Below are 27,776 nucleotides of genomic sequence, written 5' to 3' on the forward strand. Positions count from 1 at the left end.
AATAAATCTTTGAAGTTAGCCAAGAACATGAGAGAGACTGATTACTTTTAGTTGAATATTTTTTCAATATACTATGAAATGTTTGATCTCAACTGGCTGGCTTTCTTATGTTGGTATTAAAAACAGCATCCTTGTCTCTGCATGGACCTGCAGCATGCAGCCTAGTCAGTATAGTCTGAGGTTCTCAAAATGTTAAGTATCTGCTTTGGAAGCAGCCAAAAGCCAAATAAATGCCAACTAGAAATAAAGCTAGGGAGGTTTGTAGCTTTGGCTGCTGCATTCCTCATTTATTCTAAGTTGAACTTTGATTTTTCCTTGGTAACGTGTGGGTTTTTACAATGTGACATAGTTATGTGTCCTTTCAGAAGAGGGAAAAAAAAAAAAATCTCCTTTCCTGATTACAAAATTTAATTTTTAACTTCAATCTTATATATACTAATTTTTTTTTAATTTTTTTTTTTTTAAAGAGAGTACTTCTGATAGTGTTTTCTCAAACAGAAGGTGAAGTGATAGGAAGTACATGATACTCAGATAATGTGGCAGCGGGTGAACATTCAAGACAGTTGTAAGGTTTTTGGAGCTGGGATAATATAAAAAGAAACAATATGAGCAATTATAAACCCTTCCCAGGTCACTCTGTTTGTAGGAGCTCATGGCACAGCTTTGCATCTGCAGGTGCAAGGGTTTCCTGGGAGCAAGTCTCTGCTCCCAGTGCTCCCGGGCTGGCAGGAAGGGGGACGTGGCACTACCGGAGGAAGCTGTTGGCTGGAGTGACAGGGTGTCCGTGGGGGGGCCCCGAGGTCTGACCAACATCCTGCAGCTGTAGCACCTTCAGGGAAAGGAAAAGTATAAAAAATGAGATTCCTTGCCGCATGTGGCGCCGCACAGTACCGACACGTGCATCTGTCATGGAAACGGCTGCCCCACGAATCCACTGAGACGTCTCTGGGGGTGCGGCACCATAGGTGTTCCCCTCTTGTTTGGGGAGGGAATCTCCGGCAAGAAGGAGCGATCTTCAGATGCGAACACAGCATGGGTGTCAGTATTTAAATTAGAAGCACACACCTGTGTATTACAGCATTTCCTAGAAAATACTTACTATTAAAAATGTTAATTGGGAAAATTATAGCAATAGCACAGAGGAGGAGAATTAATTTCCATGGTAAAAGAGGTGAGGAAAGAAAAGCTCATTTCAAAGTGAGCTATCGAGTGTTCTCCCTACCCCATCACCCACCTGTTCCAGGCATTTTAAAGACAGTGTGTGTGCTGGAAAGCCAATCTGCTTAAGGTAAGCTGAGCAAGCATGGTGTACCGCCTTGTGTCGTTGGTATTGCTGAGCTTCACAATACCTAAAGTCAGCCCCCCTAAATTGCTACAAGCAACATCTGGTGAGGGGAGGATTTCTGCAGGCTGCAGGGTCACAGCCCCTGCCTGGGCATGCTGGTGAGGGGCCACGGACTCGTGTGCACTGGGGTGCCGGCAGTGCATCACGACTCGTGATGGGCAGCAAGGTTTCAGTCAAATCTGGGAGTGTCCCTGGCATCATTGGGTCCACCTCATCTGCAGTCTTGTGAGCTTGGTGTGTCTGCTGGTATGGGGCCGCTATGGGTTGGGTGATGTTCCCACAGTGTCTTCTGGCAGGGGCACCTTGCCAGAAATACAAATACACCATCGGCATAGACGGTTGCACGCGCGAGTGTCTCCTTTTGGGACTAGCGGGGGACATCCTCCATGGGGTTGCGTCTCCACCTTGCCAACAGCATTTTTTTTCTGTGTGACATATTTGCTTTTTACTTAAAGGTGTGCCTGTTGTCACTGGGAGACTGTAACGCTGTGTTTCATTTTCTTGGGCTGACTGAAGTAAGTCGTTCACCTTCACGGGTGACCCTCAGGCACAGCCTACCTGGCTCTCCATCCCTTGCTCACATTCAGGTCTCCCACAGGTATGAACATCCCAGTGAAGGATGCTGTCATTGAGCTGGAGGGAGCGCTGGAGAGGAGCAAGGCATAGCATGGCACCCTCCCATCTTCTTCACCCTTCTGCTTTCTCTTCCTATGTTTCTTTCCAGTGATCCTACCTTGTCCTCTCTTGCTGCCCAAATGAAGGGCTGTGATTAGATGAACATTTTCTGTGTTTTTAGATGAAAATTATATCTTTTGTTTACAACAGCCTTCAGGGGCATAACTAGCAGTAATGGGCTAAAGTAAAGCAAAGGAGATGCTAGGCTGAGTATCAGGAAACATTTCCCAGTAGCGGGATCTAATAGGCTCTGGTATTATCTCCCATCACATTGGTCATTTTCAAACTGGACTGGACAAAGTGCTTGAAAATACACTGTAGGAACGGTCTTACATTAGCAGAGGGGTGGATAAGATCACCTGGTAAGTCTTTCTCATCTCTGATTTATCCAATTCTGCTGTGCTCTGGATTTGCTAATCTCCTGCAGATTAAAGACAGAAGCAGACTGAATGGTCAGGCAAATCGTGCTTTCTAGAGCTTATTTGGGTAAATATTTTTATGTAGGATCTCAAAGCACTTTACAAATGCTAATTAAGTCTCTCAACCTAGTAGAAAGTCTTCCTTGTGCCCCATGTCCATACTACTTTGTCTCTGCAACATGCACCATGCTGCAGGTCGACCTTCCAGAGGGCTCTGGCTTTGGGACTCAGGGGCACTTGCCAGCCCATCTTGCTTTGAGTCGTTTCTGCAGGTCAGTGGCTTTGCTTTTCCAAGTCTGCTTTGGCTGGCTGGTAGGAGCGAGGGAAGCTGAAACCATGCCGCTGTAGGAAGTGATTGCAATGGGTTTTATCTCTGTGAAATCTGACAGCTGAAGAGTTTGTTCACCAGGACACTTTCCTTCAATTTCTTTGGTTTTCACAGAAGCTTCTGTTCTCCTTCGACTAGTTGACACATTGCAGTTGTAACTGGTAGCTCAAAGTTCCCAGCCTGAATAAATGTAAAACAGGAATAACAGAGTATATTACATTGGCCTGTTGCTTAAATGAGAAAAATCAATAAAAAATAATGCCACAGTGGTGGATTCCCAGTAATCCTTCTTCTTGAGAAAATAACCAAATTGTGCCAATCATGAGAATGAGGTTTTATAAACAATGTTGTAAAAGAAGAAAAACAAATGGAATAGACAAGCTCCACTGCTTTGTTTTCTGGGCTGAGTAAGGATGTTGATATGAAACTCTGCAGTGAAGAACGGCATGAAATTTATGATGCTTTGCCCAAATAATCTTTGCTTATTCACTACAGGAAACTAGAATAATTTGGGTTGGAAGGGACCTCTAGTGGGTCTTACTCAACATTGACCTGACTTGTAAAAAGTTTCTGTAACCATTGCCGCCGTATTTTTGGTTAATTTGTCTTGAACTGTTACACTTATTGTAGACCAAGAGAGTACAAGTATGGTTACGGTAGCATAAGAATGTGTACAAAATAGAAATTAAGGCCAAGTGCGCATTAAAAAAAGGATTTTTTAAAAAAAGTTAATACAGCCTAAAATTTCCCAAAATAAAAGATAGATTTGTATTTCTGTCATTTAAGTGTCCGAAGTAGCCTTTTTCCAGTCTCGCTACAAGGAATTACGATATCATTGTCAAAATAAACTGAGCTCCTCTCATAGTCTTGTATTTGTTGTGTATAAATTCAAACGAGAAAATTGTTAAATGGGACCATTTATAATGAGATTTGAGATACCCTATGGCTCTCACTTTGAGACAAGCGACCTTTGTCTTTTTTGGGGCTGAGTAACAGTGTGATGAAGATTTAATAGATGCGTGCAGAGACCTGGCAATAGATTGGGATGTGCATGGAAGAGGTGCTCAATGCATCTTGCTCTACATATTTTTGAATTCATCACGCTTGGGACTGAAGTACCTGCCTGTTTGCATGTTTTACTAGCCATGCCTCCTTTCTCCCTTGGATGACTTTGGCATTCATTAGTAGAAATTATTAGACAGTCACAAAACACTAAAGAGAAAGGAAAAAACCCCATACACTTTGCTTGGAAACACTGTCTGTGTCACATAAAGCCCTGACAAGATCAAGCCTCTAATTAAATTAGCTGGCACGTGGACAATTCTGTTCCGAGATCTGCTGAGCTGATGTGTAGCCATTAGCTCATACAGCCACCAAATCAGAAGTACCAAAGAGACAATTTACGTAGGGCCACAGGATATTTTAAAAAATTCTGGTAAGTTGTGAATCCTGTAATGTTAATTGCCAGTTAGCACATTGTAATTGCTGTAATTATTTGCAAGTAAAATGATGTAAGGGACTTAACATTGTACTTTTCTTAACACTTCACATGTTGGTGATCCACTAAATCTCCCACTTAAGAGTTTTGCTGGTTGTTTTAAGAGCTCGACAGCCACTTGCTGAAGTCTGATCTCATCTGCCAGCTTGCCATTCTGCCTGTTGTCTTTAATGCTGAGCGGTGGCTCTCTAAAGTCTCTATTAAAAAAAAAAAAAAAGCAATAAAATAATAAATGTGAATGTCTGCTGCTGACCAGTGAGAGTGTAGCCAGCCCTGCAGCCGGCTGCACTGGAGCCCCGCTGGGAGAGAGCCCTCAGCACAAATTGCCAGCCTATTGCCTCCCACCGCCACGCTGCGGAAGTGGGCCAAAAGCTCCTCCGTATGGGATTAAAGGGATGTGTAATAGATTAAAGATCAAAAATGTTAATTAAGAAATGGTCTTTTCTAATAAGATGCCTTCAAGGGCACGCTACCAAAAATGAGGCAATATCTCATTTTGGCAACAGTGCTGGGGCTGTAATGAAGCTGGAGCATGGGGGTAAAGGGAGAAGGAAGGGACGCCTCCTGTTCAAGGCATCTCCTTCAGAAGGGGTAAATCAATTAGCAATAAAAATGTAAACACGTAAGTCAGAATGACATTACTCTGAATGCCACTGAACAACGTGTGGACTTAGACGTATGCTTTTTAGCTTGGTGTTTCCTTGAGGATAAGTTGGCAGTTTGTGACTGATAAAGAAGGACTCCTTCAGCTTAGTGGTATTTAAGCAGCAGCATGGCAATTTGGCTGAAAATAACCACTCTTGTTGGAGGCTTTGATGCCTTTGAAGTGAATCCGTGCAATGTATTTTCCTGATGTAATTTCCTCGATATGGGAACCTTTGTTGCACCTTTGTTGCTGGATTGAAACTTGTAGGCGCTATGTTTGGGGAAAGGCTTATTTCTCTTCAGAAAAGGGAAGAGCCACAACTCTGAGCTCTCATATTCCAGGCTTCTGGAGCAGGGAGAAGTTTGTATTTTACAAATAAACAATAGTGTTACTTTTGTGTTTCAAACCCACAAGGTGCTTTCAAGAGCTGTGAAATTTTATTGCATCGTTATAACTAAAGAAAACGTGCTTTTTCTTAAACTTGAGCATTCTAGTTAGTGACTCCACTGTTACATTTTCTTAGTAAACTCATCAAAACTCCAAAAGGAAAACTCAGATGTTTAACAGCACTTCTCCTTGTGGCGGGGTGATGGGATTTCACATCCCACTTCATCCCACACTTTCCCCTCTGAACGCCTTAATGCAGAAAGCTGCAGTATTTCTGAAGTGAGTTATTTGCTAGCATAGAATGGAGAGACCCTGTAGGCAAATTTCTTCCCTCTTGGTTGGAAGCTTTCACTTGGATAAAGAAAACCACTGGCACGGTGAGGCTCTCTGCGTAGCGTGTGTATGTGTTTTAAGGCTCTGGCTGTTGTCTGATCCACAGCTAGAGAGATTTTCAATTTGAGAGAAATGTGGTGGGAAGACACTCGCTGGTCGCGTGCCTCTGTGCGTGGCGAGCTGGGGCTGACTGAAGCAGCCTGGCAGAGAAAAGTTCTCCAACAATGGTCTGAAATTTAGATTTGTTGCTCTAGCTATGTGTATTTAATCTTAATCTGTTGTGCGACTCTTTGGCAGAGGAGAGCGTTTGGAGGAGAGCAGTGAGGGAAAGACAGCGGCTCTGCACTACCTGCTCACCTGCAGCCCCCAAACAAAGTGGGGAAGCGGAGCGTGGTGTCCGCATCCTTGAGAGGCGGAGGGATGGTTTTCCCTGGGTCTCGTTTAATTGAGAGGGGGTTCAGAGCCCTCAGAGCTGGGCACGGTGTAGAATTGTGTTTATTGGTATTATTTAGCTTGGATGGGGGCTAGAGGCAACTTAAATTAAATGATACTAAATTCCTGTGGCCTGATTTTGTCAGATAAGTGAACACAAATGGAAATAGTGGTTGTTGCCATCCACAGAAGGAAAACTGGAGAACTATTTCTTATCCAAAGACTTCAATTGGATGTTTTCACAGTACATAAAGGTATTGTTTTGGCAGACTGATTAGTTCTATCTTTACTTGATTTCACTTATGTTTTTTTGTTAAACTTATATGTGTAACTCGGACTTGAATTAGCCTTCTCCCAAGAAGGGCAATGTCAAGCCATTCTTGCAAGGCGATACAACTGTAGCAACAGAAAGATCATTGCCTCTGTCCTTATTATGAAGTTAATTTAGAAGTCTCAAAGTAATTTTGTACTAGGCAATTCTGAAGACAGTGTTCTGAAGTTTTCCTCTCCGTAATTTTGACAATACTTAGAAAAGATATATGTAGTCTGTCATTCTTCTTTCTGTGACAATAGGAAAGACTTCAGTTTTCCATTGTTGATTTCATCACGGAGGTTACATTTGCAGGAAAACGGTCAGTTTGTAATGCTGTCATTAATTTGTACAGAATGTGTGTCCCATACTGGAATCGAGAAAACTTGAACTTAAACTTTGGTAGTCATTTATATTGGGCTCTTTGGATTTAGCACACAAGTCCAGATGATCATTTGTCCTGTTAAATGAATGAGAAGTGTTCTGTGTAAAAAGCATTTGGCTTCTCTTCCTTGATCATAGTAAACAAAATACATTTATTGCCAAATTTCCACAGTAACATCCAGGAAGCATATACAAAATCAGCAGGGTTAGCCAGGTATAACTGAGAGTAGCATTTGGTTTATAATCTTGTAAAAAAAGGTTGTACAGTAGAAATGTACTTTTTCTGATCAAGGTGAATTTCAGGCTGAAATCTTGCGCAAGTTAGCTAACAGCTGGATTGGTAAAACATTTTCTGGACAGAATGTTGCAGAAATCGACATTTTTTGCTTTATATATTGTGTGTGCAGACAGCTGCAGTGTTGAAGACATGAGGAATATCACTTCTGCAAATGCCCTTTGTGTCTCTTGGTTTGTGTTGTGACAAGCAAGCCTAGATGCTTCTGTATAACAGAATTAAATTATGTTCCATTTTTGACCCTTACTTCCAAAATGTGGTGCTTGGTGTTTATGGTGTTTTGTGTGTGAAATTGAAATATGAATTGGTGTTGCTTTTCCTCCAAAATGGCTTATAAAAACTGGTGAATTTTTAGGGCTTTTTTATATACTGAGGTTGTAAACCTGTTGTATTTTAAATGTCTTTGTGAGTTGCAAAGAAACCCACAGATACACCACAGGTGCTGGAAGTGTGGCAGAGCGATCAGTGACATATTAAATGAGAAAACACATCATAAGAGTTAAGTGATTTTTAGCTTGATACTGTAATGAAATATTTTAAAACCGTGTCTGGTTAATGAACGTTGTGGCCAGACTGCGTAATTGGCCGAGGATGTAGGAAGTGGAAGCACTTTAAAAATAAACTCGTAGCTGTGGTAGCTGTAACTGAGGTAGAAGGGTCCAAAGCAAACCCCCAAACCCTTTTCCTACCTCGGCTATGGGGCTGTGGGAGAGGGGCCGCGTGGGGCTGTGGGTGCAGTGGCCATGCCCACGTCAGTCGTGGCGTTTGGCTGTTGAAGGAGCTGTTTTGCAGGATGAAGTTCTCAAGTGTGCGTCTTCCTACTTGTCAGCAACTAAAATGCAAATTCAGTAATTTAAGGCAAAAAGTTGGGACTGGGCCCCCACAAAGAAATGTGCCTTTTAAAAATGGATAATTTTGTTGTTGTTACTACTTTTTTTCCTAGTGCAAAATATATAGGGAATGGGGCTGCTAAAGAGCATATCAACTAAATTAGGGTTAATTAGAAGTTCTCCCAAATAGCTGGTGCTTCATCAGCAACAGAGCAGTGTGTAAATAAATCTAATTTCTCTCCAACTAAACTCTTCACAAGCTTAATTACAACAGCAACAATATCTCTCCCCCTCCTCTCCCTTTTTCATTAGTGGGAGCGGGTCATTACAAGCTTTATCTGGTGAGGGTTATCATGAGCAGTCCAGAGCTGCACCTTTCACAGGTGTCCTCTGAGGCTGAGGAAGAAGTGGAGGGACTTTCAGTGTATCTGGAATAGCCCAATTAAGGTAGTTTATAAGAAACTTGAGAAGCAGAAAACACTGATCGAAAAAAAAACCCCAAACCACCACTATATTCTGGAGAGACTTTTCTTAATTACATAAAGTATTTCCACTGTTTGGATTATTGGCCATCTTAATTTCTTCCCCTTTATTACTCATTTGCCAGCAAAAATCCATACTTAGGGTTTTATCTGTCTACTTTTTTTCTTTTTCTTTTTACACCATACATCATCCTCACGGTAGATCTGAGGGCTCTGCCAGTTCCCTGATGCTACGTACCACACTGCTGTCTCCTGCTCTGACAGTCGGGACCTGCCGAATGAGAGGAGCGGCTGAGGGAGACAAGACTTTAAAATCATTTTAGCTTTAACTCTTTTAAATGTCTTTTCACACTTTTCTTTACCACATAGGGCTAGAATGAAGAACGCAGGAAGATGTTAGGAGAAAAAGCATTATCATTGCTAAAAGGATCACCATGCTGAAGGACTGGTGCAGCTCACTTCTTATTCCAGGGATAAATAGCTGAAAACCTCTAGCCAAAAATTAGTTATCGCATGGAAAGTACAAACCTGGGTGCAGAAGTGGTCTGCTGAGGTCTCATTCAGAGGGATTAATTTATTTCATTTGGTGCTTGATTCACTGTCCTCTGTGATTTTTTTTATTTTTTTTTTTTTATTTCTAATTCTGTTGAAGCCAGTGCATTCCTTATTACATGGTGTCACGTTTCAGCCGATCCCAAATTAATAAATGAGCAGCAGCAGAATAGCACGCAGCACAATTCTAACAGCATGAGCTGCACAGAAGTATATTTCACTTAGCTCCAATTTAAATACTCTGCTTTGCTCGATTTAATTATGTGAAATTACTGAATTAATGGCTTTGTCAAGTGAAACGTGTAGGACTTCAGAGTTTGGTATTAAGGAAAGAAATTAGAAAGGAAATTTGAGGTACATTAATTTTTGCATGCGGGCTCATTTTAAACACAAACTGAAATTTAACTGAGCCCACAGCCCAAAATCACATCATGGTTTAAAACCAGGGAAGAGAGAATGAGCAGAAAGTGGCAGGAAACTTTCTGAGTCGTTTTGCTAATTTGGTTTCCTTGTCGGTTTGTATTAGTCTCCTCGGTGTGTCTGCTGGGCAGGAGAGGTGTTTGTGCAGCAGGGGCTGGCCACAGTCATGCGGAAGGTAATACTTTTTTTGCAGAATCCGATGCATCTCTAATAGCTTGGCCACCTGTTAAATACCCTTTTCCGTGCTGTATAATATGACTTTCTTCTGCCTTTTCTGGTTGAGAATCTTGTTAAATCAGTTGCCTTTTTTCACATTCATTAACTGAATTCTTTTGCTGTGGTCTGAATACCTGCACCAAGACATCGTGCCCAGCCTGGTTCTGGTCGTGCAGAGATGCACACGCATAACGAGACCTGAGGGTAACGTGTCTGGAAGCTTGTAAGCCCTACTCTTCTGAAGCCATTTAGACACGTAGGTGCCTAACTCTCATTAATTTCCAATTTCATGGGTTTTTGCTACAGTCCATTGCTACTCAGTGGGTATTCGGCTCCTAAATCACTTGGGCTGCCTACAGATGTCCCTCCCAGCTCCAGGCAGAGCAGCGTAAGGTACAGTTTTCCCAATTTCCACTCACTTTGCTGGCAGTGCCCGGCTTGGAGGGCTCCCGAGCAGCAGAGGCACGAGCCTCTGCCAGCAGTAACTGGTAGCAGAGAGACATGAGCATACATTTGGGAAAATGTGGCTTTTTCCTCAGGTGCGTTTGAAGAACCTGTTTTCCAAAGCAAACCGGATTTATAGAGAGAAAGTCGGTGAGCTTTTTTCCTCCAAGATGATGTTTGGTATTTGACCAGACCGTAATACCGACAACTAGGTTATGGTCCAGGTCCAACCCTCTATACCCTGGGTATAAACAGGAGTGTTACCCAACCCACAAAACCCAGCCCCACAGAAACCTCTTAGGTCTTTAATCACAGTTTTGAAGGCTTCCAGGCACAGTTATCCCAGAAGCGGGTCCCTCCCACACTCCTTCAGCCGTACATTTGTCATTCCCACTAGAAAACAATCCAGGCAGGTTCTGAGCAAACCGAGACCCATGAGAAGGTCAGTGAAATAATTATTGCTTTCTCTAATTTGCCTAAGTGTATTTTTCTTCCTGCTCCAGTACATTTTTCCCTCTTGTTCCATCTTTCCCCCCTGTATTGATTCCACCCCTTGGTTCCTCACGGTTTGCAGAGTGCTGTGGCTCTTTCCTTCTCAGTCGTAATGTTTTGGGGTTTTTATGGATATAAAAAGATGAATGCAAATGCTACCTGTAGGATCCTACAGGTTTGGGTTGCGAAAGGCATGCCTCTTCAGCATAGTTTTTCAACAACTCTATATTCCAAGCATGGGAAGAGTGCATTTTGAACAGAAATGTATTCAGGGATGTACGAGGGTATTTTGTTTTGAGGCCTTGCTCTGCTTTCCTGTTACATCTCGCTCCCACGTGCATACACTGCAGGCTGTTACACACCGAGGATGGGAATCTTCCGGGGGCCAGAACTTAACCTGCAGAAAGGATGATTTGAGGTCCTGGACCTTATAGAGGAACAATAAAGGCATCTGCATTTTTAATTAAGCAAAGGGGATTCAAACGTTGAAATACATAGTCACATTTGTCGCTTATGGTAAATGACATCACCCCTAATTTTTCTCTCTTTAAAAATCAACAGGTTTATTTTAATAAAGAGTTCCAGCAGCTGCTATTCTGAGCAAACCAGTCAATACCTTATGTTTGCATTTGATATGCAGCTGCAATAACAAGCCACATGTGAATTTTATTAAGCCTTCTGAATTTTCTGTCTGGTCAGGGAGCTATAGATTTAAGTTTTACAGATATCTGGCTTCACCTTAAAGAAAAAAAAAAAAAAAAGTCGTTTACACCATTTCCTTAAAAGCAAAAAAAAAAAGTTTTGTCATGCCTATGAATTAAAATGCGATTAAGGTGTCCTGTGTTAGGTGTGAGTGGGATTCCATGGAACTGTTGGAAACAGGACGCTTATCTTCGACAGAGACTTGAAAAATAATAAGTTGAGCATTATTAAAATATTTGTATACCTAAATAAAATTAAAGTGCTGTTTTTGTGCTGAAAATTTACGTGGATTTCATTAGATTACGATGGTCAGTATTATTTAACAGCTGCATGTCAAAGAGTAAAAGGACGTTTTTATGAAGAAGTGTACCTCATTTTGAAGTTAATACTTGCTGCATGCTAATTTCCTTGTGCATATAAATGAACTTTAGATCAGTTTTGATTTGAACCTCGTTATTGGGACGGAAGGTGGCAGTTACTCCATTCAGATGCACCTTAAGGATCTGGAAGTGGACAATGACGTCTTGTTTCCAGAGGCAGATAATCTGTTGCACAAGTATTACAGGTCTTGAGTAAGTGGATGAGAGTTTTCTGTGGATGGTAGCAGAGAAGTTTGGATAGCTGTGTGCAAACACACTATTTGATCTGAATGCCACAGAGGACTACAAAGCAAATTGCTATTTGACATCAGAAGAAGCGTGAGGTGTTGATACTGTGAAAAAGCAGTGGTAACTGTTGTCTGCACTTGGATGTGGAACGTCCCTGGTAGCAAACAGAGCAGAAACGAGCCGTGGTGGAAAGTGAGATGTCCCTTGTAGGACTGTGACTTTCTGCTCTGATACAGGCTGTGCTTCGCGGGTCAGATGCCCACAGGAGAGGTGCCTTCCTCCTCGCTACGCCATCTACGAATGAGCTGCCCGGCCCCGCTGCTGCCAGAGCACACTGTAGCCTACCAAAACCTTCCCCCCGGGTCTTGAGCCCGTCCTTTCCAAGAAGACCCCAGTGTAAAAGAGGGGTGCTGCTCTCCTCGCAGCCCTGCCAGGGGGACGGGGTGTCTGCTCCCCAGCCCCAGCGGGCAGAGGGGCGAGAGGGCACCCTGGAGGGACCCACATCAATATCGATCAGCGTACTGCAGTCGGGTCCCGGTTCGGTAACCGAACACTTGGCGCGCTCCGGACTGCTCTGCTCTCTGCCTTTCGTTGCATTCTCTAAAGTTCACTTACAGTGCTCTTTGTGGCAGGGAAGTGTTTACATCCCATATTTATACCGCTAAACTGGTTGCCAAACACTGAAGAGCTGATAAACACTATGTGCCGTTAACACTATGAAGTACAATCCCACTGCTGCTTGCATGCAAATAAATAATAATAACTTAGCTCTTTGTCCGCTTTTCAGCGTATAAATGCATTTGTCGCATAACATAGTAATGTCTAAATCATTTTAGTAAAAGCACTAGAAAGGCTGAAACATTACCTGCAGGTACGATTAAGAGGAAATTTTACTGTTTGGTTGTGTTTTTGCGATTTCCTTATCTGATTTTTTTTTTTTTAAAAAAAACAGCTTTAAAGTGATGTGATGCTTAATCACTGTTGCTGGGTTTCACTTTTTTTTTAATTTTTAATTTCACTGAGTTATTTTGCCTTGCTAAGGACTGAGGAATTGGCCTACAGGCTAGAAGTTACTATGAAATATTCATTAAATCCTTTCTTGTAGCCATTACAGACACAGATATCTTTTTAATGTGCCTGGTCAGTTTTGAGGCCACTATTTTTGTTACTGCCCATAAATCATTAGCAAGTATTTTTAGTGTCATTAGTGAAAGGTTAATAGAAGCCCATAATTTTCAGATGTATCTTTTTGATTAGCTGCTCAGATATTTCCTTAAAAAAGGGGGTGTAAATTGTTCCACACCGAAAACCGGAGACTGCGTCCAATTTGTGCATAAATTGAAATTGTCTTTCTAATAGACTCTTTGGAAGGTGTGGGGTTGCCTTCAAGGTAATGATTTAAACATAAACTGACCCTTGATGAGGGAGCTGGAGTTTCAGTTTAATGCGTTTCTGCAGTTTTCCTTCGCCTTCAGTGCCTTCAAATTCCACACAAATAATTCCTTCATAACAAGTGCCTTTTCAGAAGATGTATGCTGCTGACAGTTAATATAAAATTATTGCCCCTGAATGCATTTTTGTAATTACTTCCCAGAGAACTGTCTTTGTGTTAGAAGACATTTCACACTTTAGTAACATAAGTGTTTGGGGAGAACATGAGTAATAATTACAAGCAGTCTTTCAGTGAAAATAAACCTAAAAAATTATAAAAAAGCGCTAACGTTAAAGTTGGTTAGAGACAGTGAGGAATTTATTTAGCACGTTATGCCTGTCTGTATATTTTCCAAGTTTAATAACCCTTCAGTAACTAAACTTAAAAAAGCAATAAAGAACAGAGAAACGGCTTTCTAATTTTTAAGCAATAATGAAACTAAAAACTGATTAAAAGTGACATGCTACTAGAGACAGAATAAAGAAACTTAATCTGAATGCTCCTATAGGAGATTTCTGCTATAATGGAAAATGAAATGGCTCACAGTTTGATCAATAAAAAAATTAGCAGCATTTAATAAAAGGTTTCTCTAGCATGTTGACTAAAGGATACTACGGAAGTCTCGAAATCCAAGAAAACCAGGATTGTAGGGTGCGTTTGCGTATGCGAGCGTGATGTAAAAATCATTGACTGAGCAAAGCTGGTGGATTTCAGGTCAGATGCTAGAGGTAAATAGTTACACTGGTTTAGAGAGAATGTGGAGCCAGGACTGCCTGTATAATACACATACATTCTGGTAGTTACTATGCACATACCAGCAGTGAGGTTGGGTTTGCATCGAGGCAGAACAACACGGGGCAAAGTCTTGGTTTCACTGGAGAAAACAGGCCAATTATACCATACATACCTATATATAAAAATATACGTATAGTATATCTCTATACCATATAGAGATAACCATATATGGATATAGGTGGGCTCAGGTGAAAGGCAGGCACCGAGAGGCAACAAGTGGCATGCGTTATCAGTTCTGTGTGTGATGTCTGTGACTGTGCTACAGCAAAGGAAGGTGCAACGAGCTGCCAGTCCTCTGCCACGTATTCCTGCCAGCTTTCTATGCCTTTAAACTCAAGGTAGACACTTGATGTTTTCTTAAACATTGCAGCAGCTAATTTGAGAAAATTGTATCCGATCAGTGAAGTGAGGTGAACGTTTTCCCTATGAAATGTCGGTGTAAGTAAGTTAATAGGATGCTGAGAGGAGGATGCTGGGGGGGGGGGGGTGTGTGTGTGCAGGGCTGTCATTAACAATTCTGCGAGTGGTGCAACATCGGCAGAAGCAGGCAGTGGCGGCGCAGGCACTGGCAGCGGTTAGCTAGGTATTACTGGGCGTTTAGCTTGGAACCCCTTTCTCTTAAAGTACGTCTACAAGCAGATGTAGAAGGAGATGCAGTACACTACCAAAACAGTTTTTTTTCTTTGCTAAGTTAAAGAAGAATGCTGTGAACTGTCCACCTACTTAGAAGTTAATATGATTTAATATATACTGGCATGTAATAAGACTCTGTTGTGAAACGTTACAATGTGCGCTTCCTAAAGTCTCTGACTTTTGTGTATTTTATTGTTAACACGCTTCACACAAAACTGTATTATTGGTATAATCTGTGCTTTTATCCTGTGGGTTGTTATTCAGAGACATACCTAGCACTGAGCACTCTTCCTCTTCCCTTGTCTTTCCAAAAGAAGCTCACATAGCCACCATTGCTGCTTGTTGGTGGAATCTGCTGTCAGAGTCAGACAAATGACAGCTTGGAGAGGCTGCAGCGGCCATAGCCCTAGGAGGGCACGAGGAGGTAACAATATACAATTTTCATGGTTCAAGGGTAGCCTTATCCTACTGTTCTTCATTACAGTACTGCAGTGAGATCAATTTTATTAAGTTGTAAGTCTTAGGAGGCCAACACCATTAACTACATGCTGGATCAAATAATTTTTTTGGTATTATGATTGTTTTTTCCTCTCGTTGAGAGAAGGCAAGATCTGATGCACAGATCTCTTCAGCCTGCGAGGAGCATTACGTGGGGATTGAGCGTTGGCAGGATTGCGTGGCAGCCTGTGCTTCACTCACTCTGCTCTGTCATTGTAGTCATCCCGTGCAATTTGACATTGCATAAATATACGTTGGTGTTTCATGCATTATCCTTCCTGGCTCTTTGTTTTTCAGCTAGGCACCCTTTTTTTTTTTTTTTTTTTTTTTTTTTTTTTTTTTTTTTTTTTTTTTTTCCCCATGTGGTTTAACACTGTGTGAAAGACCTGTGCTGCACTGCATGATAGAGCACCAAACCTGCTTGCTTTTGATGCACGTAACAATGATTTGATGTGCGGAACGAGCTGCCTTTGATTCCTGGTCCTGGTCCTAGGTGTGGGATGCAATCTATGCTCTCTGACCTGGTTTGCTTGACTAGAGCAGGTTTTTGGCTGCTTTGCACGGGTCTAGTCGCAGTGGTTACAGTGGCTCACGTTAGGGCCCTGACCCACTGAGAGTTAGCACACATATATACCTGTGCTCAAGATGCAAGTGTCTAAAAAATGACATTGTTTGAAATGTTGAAGAGCCACAGAACGGGGCTACCCAGCAGAGCCAAGACTTTTCATCCTATGGGAGGGTTTTAGCTGAGGTTGGTTTGTGTTTTAATTACTGAAACTCTAGTGGCTTTTTTGCCTCTGTTCATTCTTCTTTGACCACAAATGCCAGAGAACTTTGGATTCTCTTGCTGTATGAGTGCTAGAGACAACTAAAATGTAACAAACCACATAAAAGTAGAGACCTCCCCCACGCTGATTTGGCGTTTAACACTGAGCGCGATGTTTACTAATGAACGTTTAGATTAGGCTTTTCCTTTAAGTCATTTGTTTCTTTTGTTCTCACTTCCTAATTATAGATGAAATTTCCTCTCCTTTTGTCTTGCCGGGGAGCTGAGTGGCAGCCCTGTGGCTGTGGGGCAGGAAGGCTGCACCCCTGGGCGGGCGCACCCCTGGGTGGACGCCTTGGGGCTCCGCCGTGTCCCCCGAGGTGTCAGTTGTGTGCCACCGCCCCTCATTCCTCCAGCCCTTCGCTTTTATTTCTTCAGTACCATTTCCTTCTACTTGTCCTGCATCTCTGGAAAACTTCTAGGAATTATCATAGCCCCTTTGTGAGACCTTCGGTTGTTTTTTCGTTGGACCAAGGCGGAGGAATGAAGAGATGCCTCCTTCCCCCTCTTCGTTTTATCTTTTGCCTTCCAGCTCTCCGACCTGGGCAGTGTGTGTGCACGTGTGTGTACACACGTAGGCAATGACTTGCACAAGCACTCTGTAGATTGCAGCTGTAGCTCTGCATGGCAAAGTTGCTCTGATAGGAAGTGCTGTCTAGCACCAAATCATTGTATGCCTACTTTAAAGAAACAACTCTTGATGGAAGCCCTGTAACTGGAGGTGTTTAAAGCTAGACAGGACCCTGCACTAAATAGTATGTTCCAAAGAACAATCCTAGATTTAAAATAAATCCCAGCTTTAAAAATTCCTCAGGCTTTAAAAAAAAAATAATTAAAGAAAAGCCCCAGAAAATTTACTGGCACAAAGATGGAAAGGCTTGCCTGCCCTGTATTGTGCTGATAAGAAAGGAAGTTTAAACTGTCCATATTTGATTCCACAGCTGAAAAAATAAGCTAAGAGGTTTGTTCCTTTTTTAATTTCTCTGGCCCATGTGTTGCACAGTGTTACCCGTTCTGTATGTCTCAGTGGAAATTGTAGGTAGGCATCAGCACCGCTTCCAGTGTGGCTCTGACCTTCCTGTGTTTTCAGTCCTGCATTCCTAACTGAAGTCCCCAAAGCAGTTTGCTGCTGCCATCGTAGCCGGGCTGGCACTGTGGTCCAGGGTTGAGGCTCTGCCACGCTCAGCTCCAAGCACAGCCCCAGCCTGGTAGGGGTGCCTTATATCCCGCTCTGACTGAAGCAAGTGGAAATCTGCTCTGGACTTCAGTGGGGCCCGAGTTGAACATGGTACATGTAATCTGTTTCCAAATATTTGGCTTTAGGAGTGCGTTGTTCCTGTAACAGAGCTGTTTTGAACACAGCTCAGAAGGCATTTCTACTGACTGCAACTTTCAAGCCGGGCCTTTGGGAATTCGCTTTTCCAGCTTTGCCAAGTTTGCCACATTCCTTGGACCACCAGGTCAGGCAGGAACACTCCCAGTTCTTGCTATGTCCCCTTTGAAATAGTAGCTTTCTAGAGCATAAGCTGGCTTTTACAGAAAAAGCAAGAGTCATTAACAACATTAACTTTAGTGGCAATTAGAATAACATATTCTTGACTGTTGGCCAGATTGTTTAGGTCATAGGGTAAAATATTCTTCTTGTATAAAGCTCTGCAGGCCTTCCACTGTGCTACAGGGGGAAAAAAAAAAAAAGGTAAAAAAGAAAAGAAAAACAAAAAGCCCCCCCCAAATCTGTTTCCTGTCATTTTGGGTAGAGTAAGGTGTACTTTCAAGGCTGATCCCTCAAATTGTCTCTTCTCTTATTCATAAAAGAAAATTGTTAAAGCCAACACTAGAGATGGCAGGTTCATTTAAAAATTACTAATAACACCTTTGTGAAATGCAGGGGGATTCCCCCCCCCTCCCATTAGAATGAATTAGTGATCATTTATCCTAAAACACAGTGCCAGCAGCTCCCTTCTGCTTGTGTTTGCCCATACGCTTGTGGTGTGTAGAAATATCCCGGCGCCGGGTGGGAGCCGTGTGCCCATGGTGCTGTGCCACCTTCACAGAGGTGTTCCCTGCACAAATCCCTCGCAGGTCGGTAACTGCGATTATTGGGGGTTTTTTTAGCAATCTAGATAGAAACTACTTACTATTGAATTCAGTTCACTAAAATCCAAGACCGTTAGCTGTGTCGGTAAATACACTTGTATGTGCTTGATGCTACAAGGTAGCCACTGATCTTTGGAGACTTCAGAAGGTGCCATTGGTTCCGGCCACCAAGAAGCCCCTTTGCATGGTAACACACAGACGTGTCCCCTCAGAGCCAGGCCCAGCCCCAAAATCACACCTGCTCCCGGTGCCAGCAGTGCCTTGGCCTCCCGTGGTGACCCAAAACTTTTCGGCAGTGTGCTCGTGCCTGCGTCCGCTCGTCCTGCCCGCCTGCGCTGGGGTGGGGTGCTCCTGCAGTTCTGGCCGGCAGGAAAATTGCAGGTTAAATTTGTGAACTACTACAGCAAAACTCCTCAGAAATGAGTTCCTGAGGAATGCTCGTGGCCTGCTGTCCTCATCAGGGAAACTGAGCTCACCACAGGAGCAGCTGGGCTGCTTTTGAAGCTTTTCCTTGCTGGATGGACCACCCATTCCCATCACCGCCCTGGTGCTCCCTGGCTGTTTTGCTTCCCTGGGCAAGGAGCTAGCGTCTCCCCAGGGCCGCCTGCGCTCCGCACCCCGCACCCCCCACTGGCAGCTTGTGGTCAAAACAGTGGAGACGAAGGTCAAAAAACCAAGAAACACCCCCAATTTTTCTCAGCAGTGTTTGGTTTCTACAGGGCGAGCACCAAGCATGCGGCTCGGAAGAAGAATCTGAAGACCGTGTTATTCAAAGGACAGTAACACTGAGGCGTGGCAGACATGTACAATTCCTTCAACTCACTGAAGAGAGAAAAAAAATATCTCATTTTAAAGCAACGTTGCATTTGCTAAATAATTTGTGCAAGATTCACTGTTGTGTTATTTGACATACAACTCTGTCAAGCAACGACGCTTTTGAAAAGTTGCCTAGAGGATCAGATTTCCCATTCAACAGGGAATTAAAAAATGTTTCTGGAATTTTGCTTTGCAGTCAGGAATCTATTTTCTTATCTCACATTGTACAATTTATTTTTCCTAAAGCAGTGTGCTAAATTATTTGTTATTGTTGGACTCGGTCGAACAGCTTTATCCCTGGTGTAGTCATGAAGTGTTGGAATAAAACCAAGGTTGAATTTGTCACAGTGTACTCAGCAGATCAGCTGGTCTTTAGGTTAACTGTCAAAAGAGAAAATTTCTGCTAAAAATGTTAGTGAAGGTCCCTTAAAGCTCCCCAAAGTTACCTAAAAACTTTCTTCTTCAGGTTGTGGCAAAGTCAGTTCAGAAGTGCTTCCCTGAGGTCTTTGTCGGCAGGCGGCATGGAAGCAGGTGGCAGTTCTTTAGGTTAGATTTATATACTTGGACTATTTTTATAGGTTTCTGTCTTATAAAACCGGAGAGTTGACATCCTGATTTATTAACTATCAAGTCTGCAGGACATACAGGCTTTAAAAAGATTGAATGAGCTAAAATGTTTGTGATTGCAGTCTGGGATGAGAGACTGTATAAAGGTGTGCCAAGTAAATATGACAAAATGTAAGTGATAATTTGAATATGTACATTAAATGATGTGTGAAGTGAAGCAAAGCTAGCATAGCTTTAAATGTGACTTACTATTTGTGAAGTAGTAGTATAAAGAGAACCAGAATCGTGGGTTTTTTTCATTACAATACATTTTTATTTAAGGAAAAGTCTATAAAGCATGGGGTTCAGCCAACAGTATTTTATTGAATAAACATAGTACAGATGATGACTTACAATATGGAGAGCTTAGTGAGCGATACTTTTTATAACCAAATCCTTAAATTCATTACTGCTGTGTAAGTGGTATATCTGATTTGTTAAGACGAACTTTATATCTAGCCCTTAATGGAAATTTTGTAGTAGAAATGTATGTATAATTTAACAGTAAAACAACCTGAAAATGTGCAGATCAGTTAATTGCTAAGAAGGATGCTGTGATACGCCACAAGCAGGCATTGATTTTTAATATTTCCATTGCAATTCGAAGGGTACGTCACGTTACGAGGGCTCCATGGAAAACTGCAGACCGTTTTACACCAGTTGATTTATGTTATCATGCGCAGTGCAGAAGATGGTATAAAATGTGCTCTGGCTGGATAGTGGTAGCAGAACTTTACTAACGTGTGTGTCTGAATTGCAGTGCTTGTGGTAACCAGTTTTTATCTTTAATAAATTTTATTTTTCAGCTTTGTTTCACGTTCTCGGCATTGGTTGTCCTTTATCTTTTTGGCGCTGATCTAATTTTAGAAACAATTCATCTCTCTCTTTGCTGGCATTTCCGTAACGGCTTAAAACCCAAACGTATCCTGAACCAACAAGGTGGCTTCTCCCTCCTGCCTGGCTGAGAGCAGCTCCAGGGCTTTCGGGGTCAGCCGGCACGCAGTGCGGGATGATCTCTTCTGCTGGAAGAACCTGCAGTTCCATTTCACTTCGCTGGATGATTTCTCAAACGTTCCCATCTTACCAGCATGGTGTATTCAGAGTGTGCGAGTGCTTGCGGAGGCGGGTGAAACGGTGCGGCTGTATTGCCCGTGTTGGTGGGGCATGTGTGTGGAAGAGGCGCTGGCGTCTGTTTCAGCTGGTCACCGAAGCCTCATCAGCATGGCCAGCATGTCTAATGGATGCTTTCCCTGCTGAGAGGGCACCAGGGACTTAGAAGGGCTTCTTCACCTCTGCTGCCTCCCTGGAGAGCCCAAGCGTGGGTCGGCCACAGTGCTGCACGGAGCCATTGGGCGCGACCGGCTTCAGGCATGCCTGGGTGTCCACCGTGGCCAAGGGGGTGTCCTGGAGTCGCGAGGATGTGGCTGCAAGCCCATCCCTCGTGCCAGGCCACTGAGTGCGTGCTTGGGGGGACTGACCGTGGCTGGCTGCCCCTGCCTCCCACCCCACTGCCAGCAGAGAGCCAGCTGCCCGGCCACGGGGCGCACGGCCCCCTGGCACCGGGGTGCTCCTGGGGCTGCCAGAGAGCTCAGTCTCCCTCTACGCTAACGCACATGAAAACTTGTGGGGTTTTTGGAAAGGTGTTTGTGCTAGCCCACGCTCCGGTCACAGATAAAGAGCAAAAATATCCGAGAGACCTGAAGGTCAGATGAAATGCCGCTGGCTCCCAGCTAGGTCGGCACAACACAAGGCTCATCTGCCTAGCAAAGTGCTGCTCGTTAGTTCAGTGGGACCTCTCAAGTCCTGGCGTATGCATGTGCTTTGGGGGGTCTTCAGCTACAGCATTATTTTTTTTTTTTTTTTTTTCTTGTTGTTACTAATATTGGGGGTTGGAGGCGGCGGGGAGAGGAGAGCATTGAGAATTAAAATTCAGCACATGCCTTTTCTTTGCAGGCTGTAATTAATCTTGCCAATTTTTAAAGCTTTGAGAATCTGGTTAAGTGATAAAACACTAACAACTTTATATGACAGAGAGTTAGAGGCTCCCGCTATACACCCACCAGAGAAGATTAGGAGAGAGTGTTTGCAGGATTCGCACTAAGCAGCAGAGAATACAGTTGAGAATTGTTGCACCGCATGATATAAAAACCACATTAATATAATGAAAGGTGTCGGGAATAATGTGAGAGTGGCTGTAATTAAACGTATCTTAATAAGTGCAACATCCTTCTTAAAGCTCTTATTTTTTAGATGTCTCGAACTTAGAGGATGTTCTTGCTGTTGGCAGGTGGCCTGGGAGGAGAGCTGGAGAGTGAAGTGAAGGACAGTCGGGCCCTGGAAGAGAGGAACAGTGTGACGAGCCAGGAAGAGAGAAATGAGGAAGATGAAGACATGGAGGATGAGTCAATTTACACCTGCGATAACTGTCAGCAGGACTTCGATTCACTGGCAGACCTGACTGAACACAGGGCACACAACTGTCCTGGAGGTAATGTTAAACTAGCTTTACAGTTCTGACAGGTGGTTAGCTGGGTAATTGGACATAGCAACAGCTTGAGGCCTCAAGTGAGATTAAAGAATTAATAATGTAATTTTACAGTTAATGTAATTTTATTGTGGTGCCTTGGGTAGCCTTTGTTCGCTCCTTTAATAAAATTAAAATAAAAGCAACAGCTTTCCAATTGGAATCTGTCAGTAATTACGTTAGACAAAAATGTTGTGGGGTTTTTTTTAATGCTAAAAGTTTCAGGCAGCGTATTTTTCCCTCTCTCTCCAAATGTAGGAAGATTAAAAAAGTTAAATGACTGAAGTGTGCAAAACTCCCAGGAAGAAAGGCCTCTGAACCCCATAAAAGAACATGACGATTTCTGAGATTAAAATTCATAGTGTGAGTTTCATAATCCCACCCTAAAAATACACTGTTCTCCCTAGGTTATTACTGCATTGCCTTTTGAATTTTATGGAAGTGAGGACAGCATCAGCCTACGCTGATCTTGATTTTACTTTCTGTAAAGTAAGAACAAGCTCAGAGCATTGGTGTGAACAATTGCAACATATCTTGCTTTTACATGGCTGCCTTTGCATGGCCGGTGGTAGCAGCAGGTATTCTGCAGAGCACGCTAAGCTGATTTATGGGGGTAGTAAAAAGCTTCGCAGATTTTACCAAAGATTAAATAAAATGTTAGGAAGGGGAGTGTTCATATGTATTTAAATCAGACATTCTCATCCTTCACCTTCCTGGAATTGAATATTCTACCATCACTTTTTCCTCTGCACTCGTCCAAAATATTTTTAGGTAGTTGCTATTATGGCAGAAGGATAGGTTGAGGCTGGCAGAGGTCAGGAGAGTTAGTTTCTCCTCTGATGCAGCAGTATCCCATCCTCCTTCCCCTGAGTGCGTGTTTCTCCCTGGCCACTTAATTTGTTTGGTAATGAGTCCATGTTTTCTGCTCTTCTTTTTGGGCACGAGTAAAAGGATGCTCAGCCAAGAAAAAATACAGGAAATAGAGCACAGCAAGGGAAGGAGGGCCAGGTGGGGGCTTTGGCTCGGTCTGACTCCCACCCCGAGAGCATCCTCCCCTGTCTCGCTCTGGTCTGCGGAGGAGGGGACCCCCCGCTCTCGTTCCCGTCTGCTTGCTGGGAGGAAGGACAGAGGGACGTTGGGGCTTTTCCCCAGCCTGCAGGTGGATAGGGATTGCAGTCCTACGCTGGCCCCCAGGGCTCCTTGCTCTGCGCTCTCGTTTAAACCCTACATAGGTTGCAAACTTGGAAGTGTGTAAAATTGAAAGGCTACTTCTTGCAGGGTAATTTCTTGGCCAGCTGACAACCGTGGCATTGGCCTGAGACGTCCGCAAAGGACAGCTGTACTCTGCTGCAGGGTAGTAAGCAAGAAAATGCCACTGAATAGAAAACCCCTTGTTTTCCAAAGTGGAAGGCGAGGTGCACAGCCCGTGTGGACATTGGTCCTTTCCAAAGGAGCAGCCGCAGGGACAAGTTGTTCCCGACGCCATCCTGCATGGGGAGCGGGACAGGCAGGATCGCACCAGGGCAGGCGGGCAGCCGCAGGGCATGTCTCCAGCAGCTCTCCCCGGGCGGCCGCTGCTCCATCGCTGCCCTGCCTCCTAAGTTGTGCTGGTACAGCTGCTTGTGATGCTGGGGCTGAGCCCCACCAAAAGAAAGGCTATTTTTAGCCCAGGTGCCTGCTTGGGCCTGGTTCACTGTGTGGTCCCCCAAACAGCTGTAATGGCACAACGGGGAGAGCGGAGCGGGGCGGAGGGGAGCGGGTGCTGCTGGCGGGGACTCCAGAGGAGGAGCGTAAGGTTACGACTGGTGACCGCCAGGGCTATGAAAAAGAGGCAAATATATTTCCTGAGGCAAATATACATTAAAACATCGCAACCTAGAGATTCTATTCGTATCAATACAGTCAGTGTTTTCACACCTCAGTTTTTATTTATCCTCAACGTAATATTCTGTTAGTGAGAGTAAGAAAAATAAATGTTTTTGGGGACTTATCAAAATAATTTGTTAGTATTCCCATTGCTAATTTTTGATTCCAGGTAGCATAATTTCATCTTCCTTTACTGTCTTCACACATGCTGATGATTTACAGAGACGTTTTGTCATAAAAAGGCACCATATAACTATCTGCATATACATGAAATAGGTGCTAATTATCTCCATGTGAGGATATCCTTGTTCCAGAACAAGCGTGTCTGTTTTCTATTTAGTTTAATCTAGTGTCCTGAAGCGATTTAAAGTAAATAGAAAGATTGCACTCATATATTCTGGAATGAGAATGTTTCCATGAAGACACTCTAGAATATTGCTTGATATTTACGTACCTTAACTTGAGGAAAAAAAACCCCAAACCAAACCCTTTCAGATCCACCAGGTTGTTTGATAGCCATGAAAATTTTTGTCGAAATTATGCAAAAATGCACGTCTTTGTTCAGTTCATCTGAAAAGGCTTGCACTACCTGGGTAAAAATCTAAGACCGCGTTAGGAAGTGTGGTATATTTAAAGGTTTTTTGGTTTGTTTTTTTTTTTTTTACCCCACAAAATAAGCTATTTGACTGTGTCCTTAGTTACCCTGCACTCCTTTTGCCTATAATGCCTGCCTGACACATCTGAGGTTGTAATGCAGTGCCTGACCTCTTGGCAAGCTAGGTTTTCATGTCTTAATCTGAAGCAGGGTTTTCAGTCGTGTCTACATGGCTCCAGATCAATACAGGTAATATTTGTAGTGATAATATCACCAGGCTGATAATACAACGTAACTAATGACTTCCTTTGGGATACTGAAGTTAGGAAAGTATTGTAGCTCAGGAGTGTTGCAGGATTACAAGAGATCACTCCAAAGAATAGGATAAACCATCTATTTCACTGGAATCCCTTAGAAATTCATTACGGTGCGCTGAAGTTATAATACAGCTTGAACGCAGCTGCTTTGACATGTAAGGAGGTAACAAACAGCCATTTCCCCCCTTGCTTTTTCATGTATTTCAGACTTGTTTCTTTGAGGACAAAACACTGCTGAAATCTAGACATCTCTGGTAGCATAAGTGCATGGCATTCCTTTTGATGTCAGTGTAGTAGAGATGTTCTCCTTCTGACAGAATTAGGTGCCTTTTATACCTTTTGCTCATGACTGATGTCTGTGATTGCAGGTTGTAGGTTTCCAGTGTCTACGGGGATCTGAAAAGGGTCTAAATGGGGGCAGCTTGTACTGAAAGAACATCACATTTCCTTACCGGCTCATGTCTTCCCTTGTCTCCCAGCTTGCCCCCACAAATGAGCTCTCCTGCAGCAGTCCTGGAAATAGTGCCTCAAACAAGTAGCCAGCATCTTGAAAAATACTCCAAGAATAAATAAAAACACCTAGTGTATACACTGGATGCGTTAAACTTTTAAAATGAATTTAAAACTCACTGGTATCCCACATCCCCTTAACTAGAGAAGACTTAAGTAATTGCCATCGGCATCATGTGCAGTCTTTTTTACACGTGTCTTTTTTGCACACTGCTGTTACAGTGTAGGTGTTGTAGCACGATGCTATCTTATAGCATTAGTGACAAGAGTAAATAATTGCACATGGATTTACAAATTACTGTGTCCTCCAGCCGGCACCAGAGGCTGCATACATCAAGCAACTATTCTGTGATATATCATTGTCTGGTGGCTAATGCCGAGTTGTTTGTTGTCTGATGAAAAGTGGCTAAAAAGCCACGAGATCTGCCGTTTTGCTTGTGTATTTTAATGCACCTGCGTTAGTCTGGGTTTAGTTGCAGTATTTTATTGTGTTATTTTTGCCTCCTCCACCCATGTCACCCCTTTCCTCCTATGGATCAGAATAGCCTCATGTAGGCTTTTTCCTTCAGTTTCTCAAGTGAATGTAGAGTGTTTTAAAGCAAATTAGCGCATCAATGAAGCGGACAGAAGTAGGTTTCGGTGGGGTCTCTGAGCATTTCATGAGGTCCTCTTCTGTTGTTGATAACTTTACAGGTTGTCTGTTTCAAACAGCAGCAGAGCTATATATGGATATTGCCAGCTTGGAAGCAGCTGATTTTTCTAAACTACTGTACGGTAGGAACTAGTTTATAATTAAAGTCTTGCAGTTGCTCCTTTTAAATGCCCTGTAACTTGTACACTAGGCTTACGTTTGAAATGAGGTATTGTAACTGTTTCATGCTAGTGTATAATTTTGCATTTTCTTGTATTTCACCTGCTACAAGAATTATAATGGCCATGCAACCGTATATGCGGGATGCTTACCCAGAAAACCATATACGGCAGCTTGTCAACGAGTGACAACGTCTCATGAATGTTTTTGTCAGGTGGCACTTTGTACTTCCCACTGACAAAGAGAGACTTCTTACACGTATTTCCAAAATTAGCCCTCCCCCAAATTGTAATCTTTGGCTGCACCTGATTGGCAAGTCAGAGATTTTCTGTCTTTTTGCTGCTGCTGTTGTTGCATCTTTAAATTAATGAATTACTGATTGTCCTCCACAAAAGAAACTGAAATACAGTTGTGAAAAAGCAGTGTGGAAACTTAATTATACACCTAGTTTATACAGCTGTGTCTCTAATGACCTACTGGCCCTAATTACTGTGTTGTGGCTCAGTCTGAGTGCTCTTGTCCTTGCCAGAATTCTGCTTCTTTCTCTTAACCTGACTAGTGTTTCAAGCTAAAAAAAAATAACAAGTTTCCTTTTTTTGTTCTTTTCTACATTCTCATGCTGAAATGCAGTTTTCCTTCTTTCCAGAGGTCGTAGCAGTGTTTTAAAATTGGCACCAGAAAAGCTCAGTAATATCACAAACTGTAAAAACACGGATTTTCCCTGGAGAACTCGGTTCTCACTGTCTAGATCTGAAAATGGGCACCGGGGCAGTGTTTTTATTGTCAATCACTTGGGAGGGCTCCGAGCGCAGGCCTCTGTCCTTAGCTTGTCCCGGGCATCCCCTCTCCAGGTGCAGGGGCAGCAGGGCTCCCGAGAGCTCGGGCAGCCACCTTGGCCGTGGTGGCCAGGAGCTTCACCTGTCTCCCTGTAGTTAGTATTTGTGCCCATCAGTGCCGAGAGCTCTGAAACCCCGGGTTATTGTAGGGGTAGGCTTGGCTGGAAGCCGGTCCAGGGTCCGGCTCCCCTGACTGCTGTCACCACACAGGTGATGTTTGAGTTTACCTGGAGGTTGCCAGCCAGCCTGCTGCGAGGAGGCTCTTTCCACGACTTCTGCCTACACGTACCAGAAAATTAGTGTGCTGATAAGGTGCTGCTCTGCCTGGCTTTCTACGGAGGTGCTCAGTGAAATATGCATTTATCACGTGGAACATAAACCATATTCCCGTATCTGAATTTGGATCTGAAATCAAACAGAAGCACAGTTGCAAATTTGATTACAAACAAGGCATATGGTAGCCTTGCCAATACAGTGGTTTAGCAGTGCATCCAGTGCAATGCGTTTCCTGAGCCGCCAGCGCTGGCTCTACACCCACACAGGGCGTTTGGCATGAGTGGGGGCTGCCTGCAAAGGTGCTTTTAGTGTAGCGTTTAATGTATTGCATACATTTGTGAAAGTTGTCCAAAGTGTTATGCTCCCTAACAGCATTGCTTATCTGGCAGATCGGAGGGTCATCCAGCAGGCGAAGGTAGGTGAGACCCTCGGGCTGCTCCGCTCCAGCCGAGGCACGCGGCCCCGCGCTCAGCCCTTCGGCACGGGCAGGCGTTAGCGGGGGCTGAGCCTCAGCAATCGCTTCTCGGGCGGTCTCTTGGA

General features: G+C 43.4%; 1 protein-coding gene across 2 annotated transcripts in view; it reads left to right on the forward strand.

The window, feature by feature from the left end:
* ZNF423 (zinc finger protein 423) overlaps positions 1-27,776 on the forward strand; it is a 237,221-nt gene that overhangs the window by 49,201 nt on the left and 160,244 nt on the right. For both annotated transcript variants that reach the window (XR_007506815.1, XM_049806953.1), the window contains exon 3: positions 21,789-21,989. Coding sequence is in view for 1 of the 2 variants with exons in the window: in XM_049806953.1 (XP_049662910.1) it covers positions 21,789-21,989 (201 nt within the window). In the remaining variant the exon portion in view is untranslated. The remainder of the gene's footprint in view (positions 1-21,788; positions 21,990-27,776) is intronic.

This window comes from Accipiter gentilis, chromosome 7 (genome assembly GCF_929443795.1).
Source record: "Accipiter gentilis chromosome 7, bAccGen1.1, whole genome shotgun sequence".
Taxonomy (NCBI): domain Eukaryota; kingdom Metazoa; phylum Chordata; class Aves; order Accipitriformes; family Accipitridae; genus Astur; species Astur gentilis.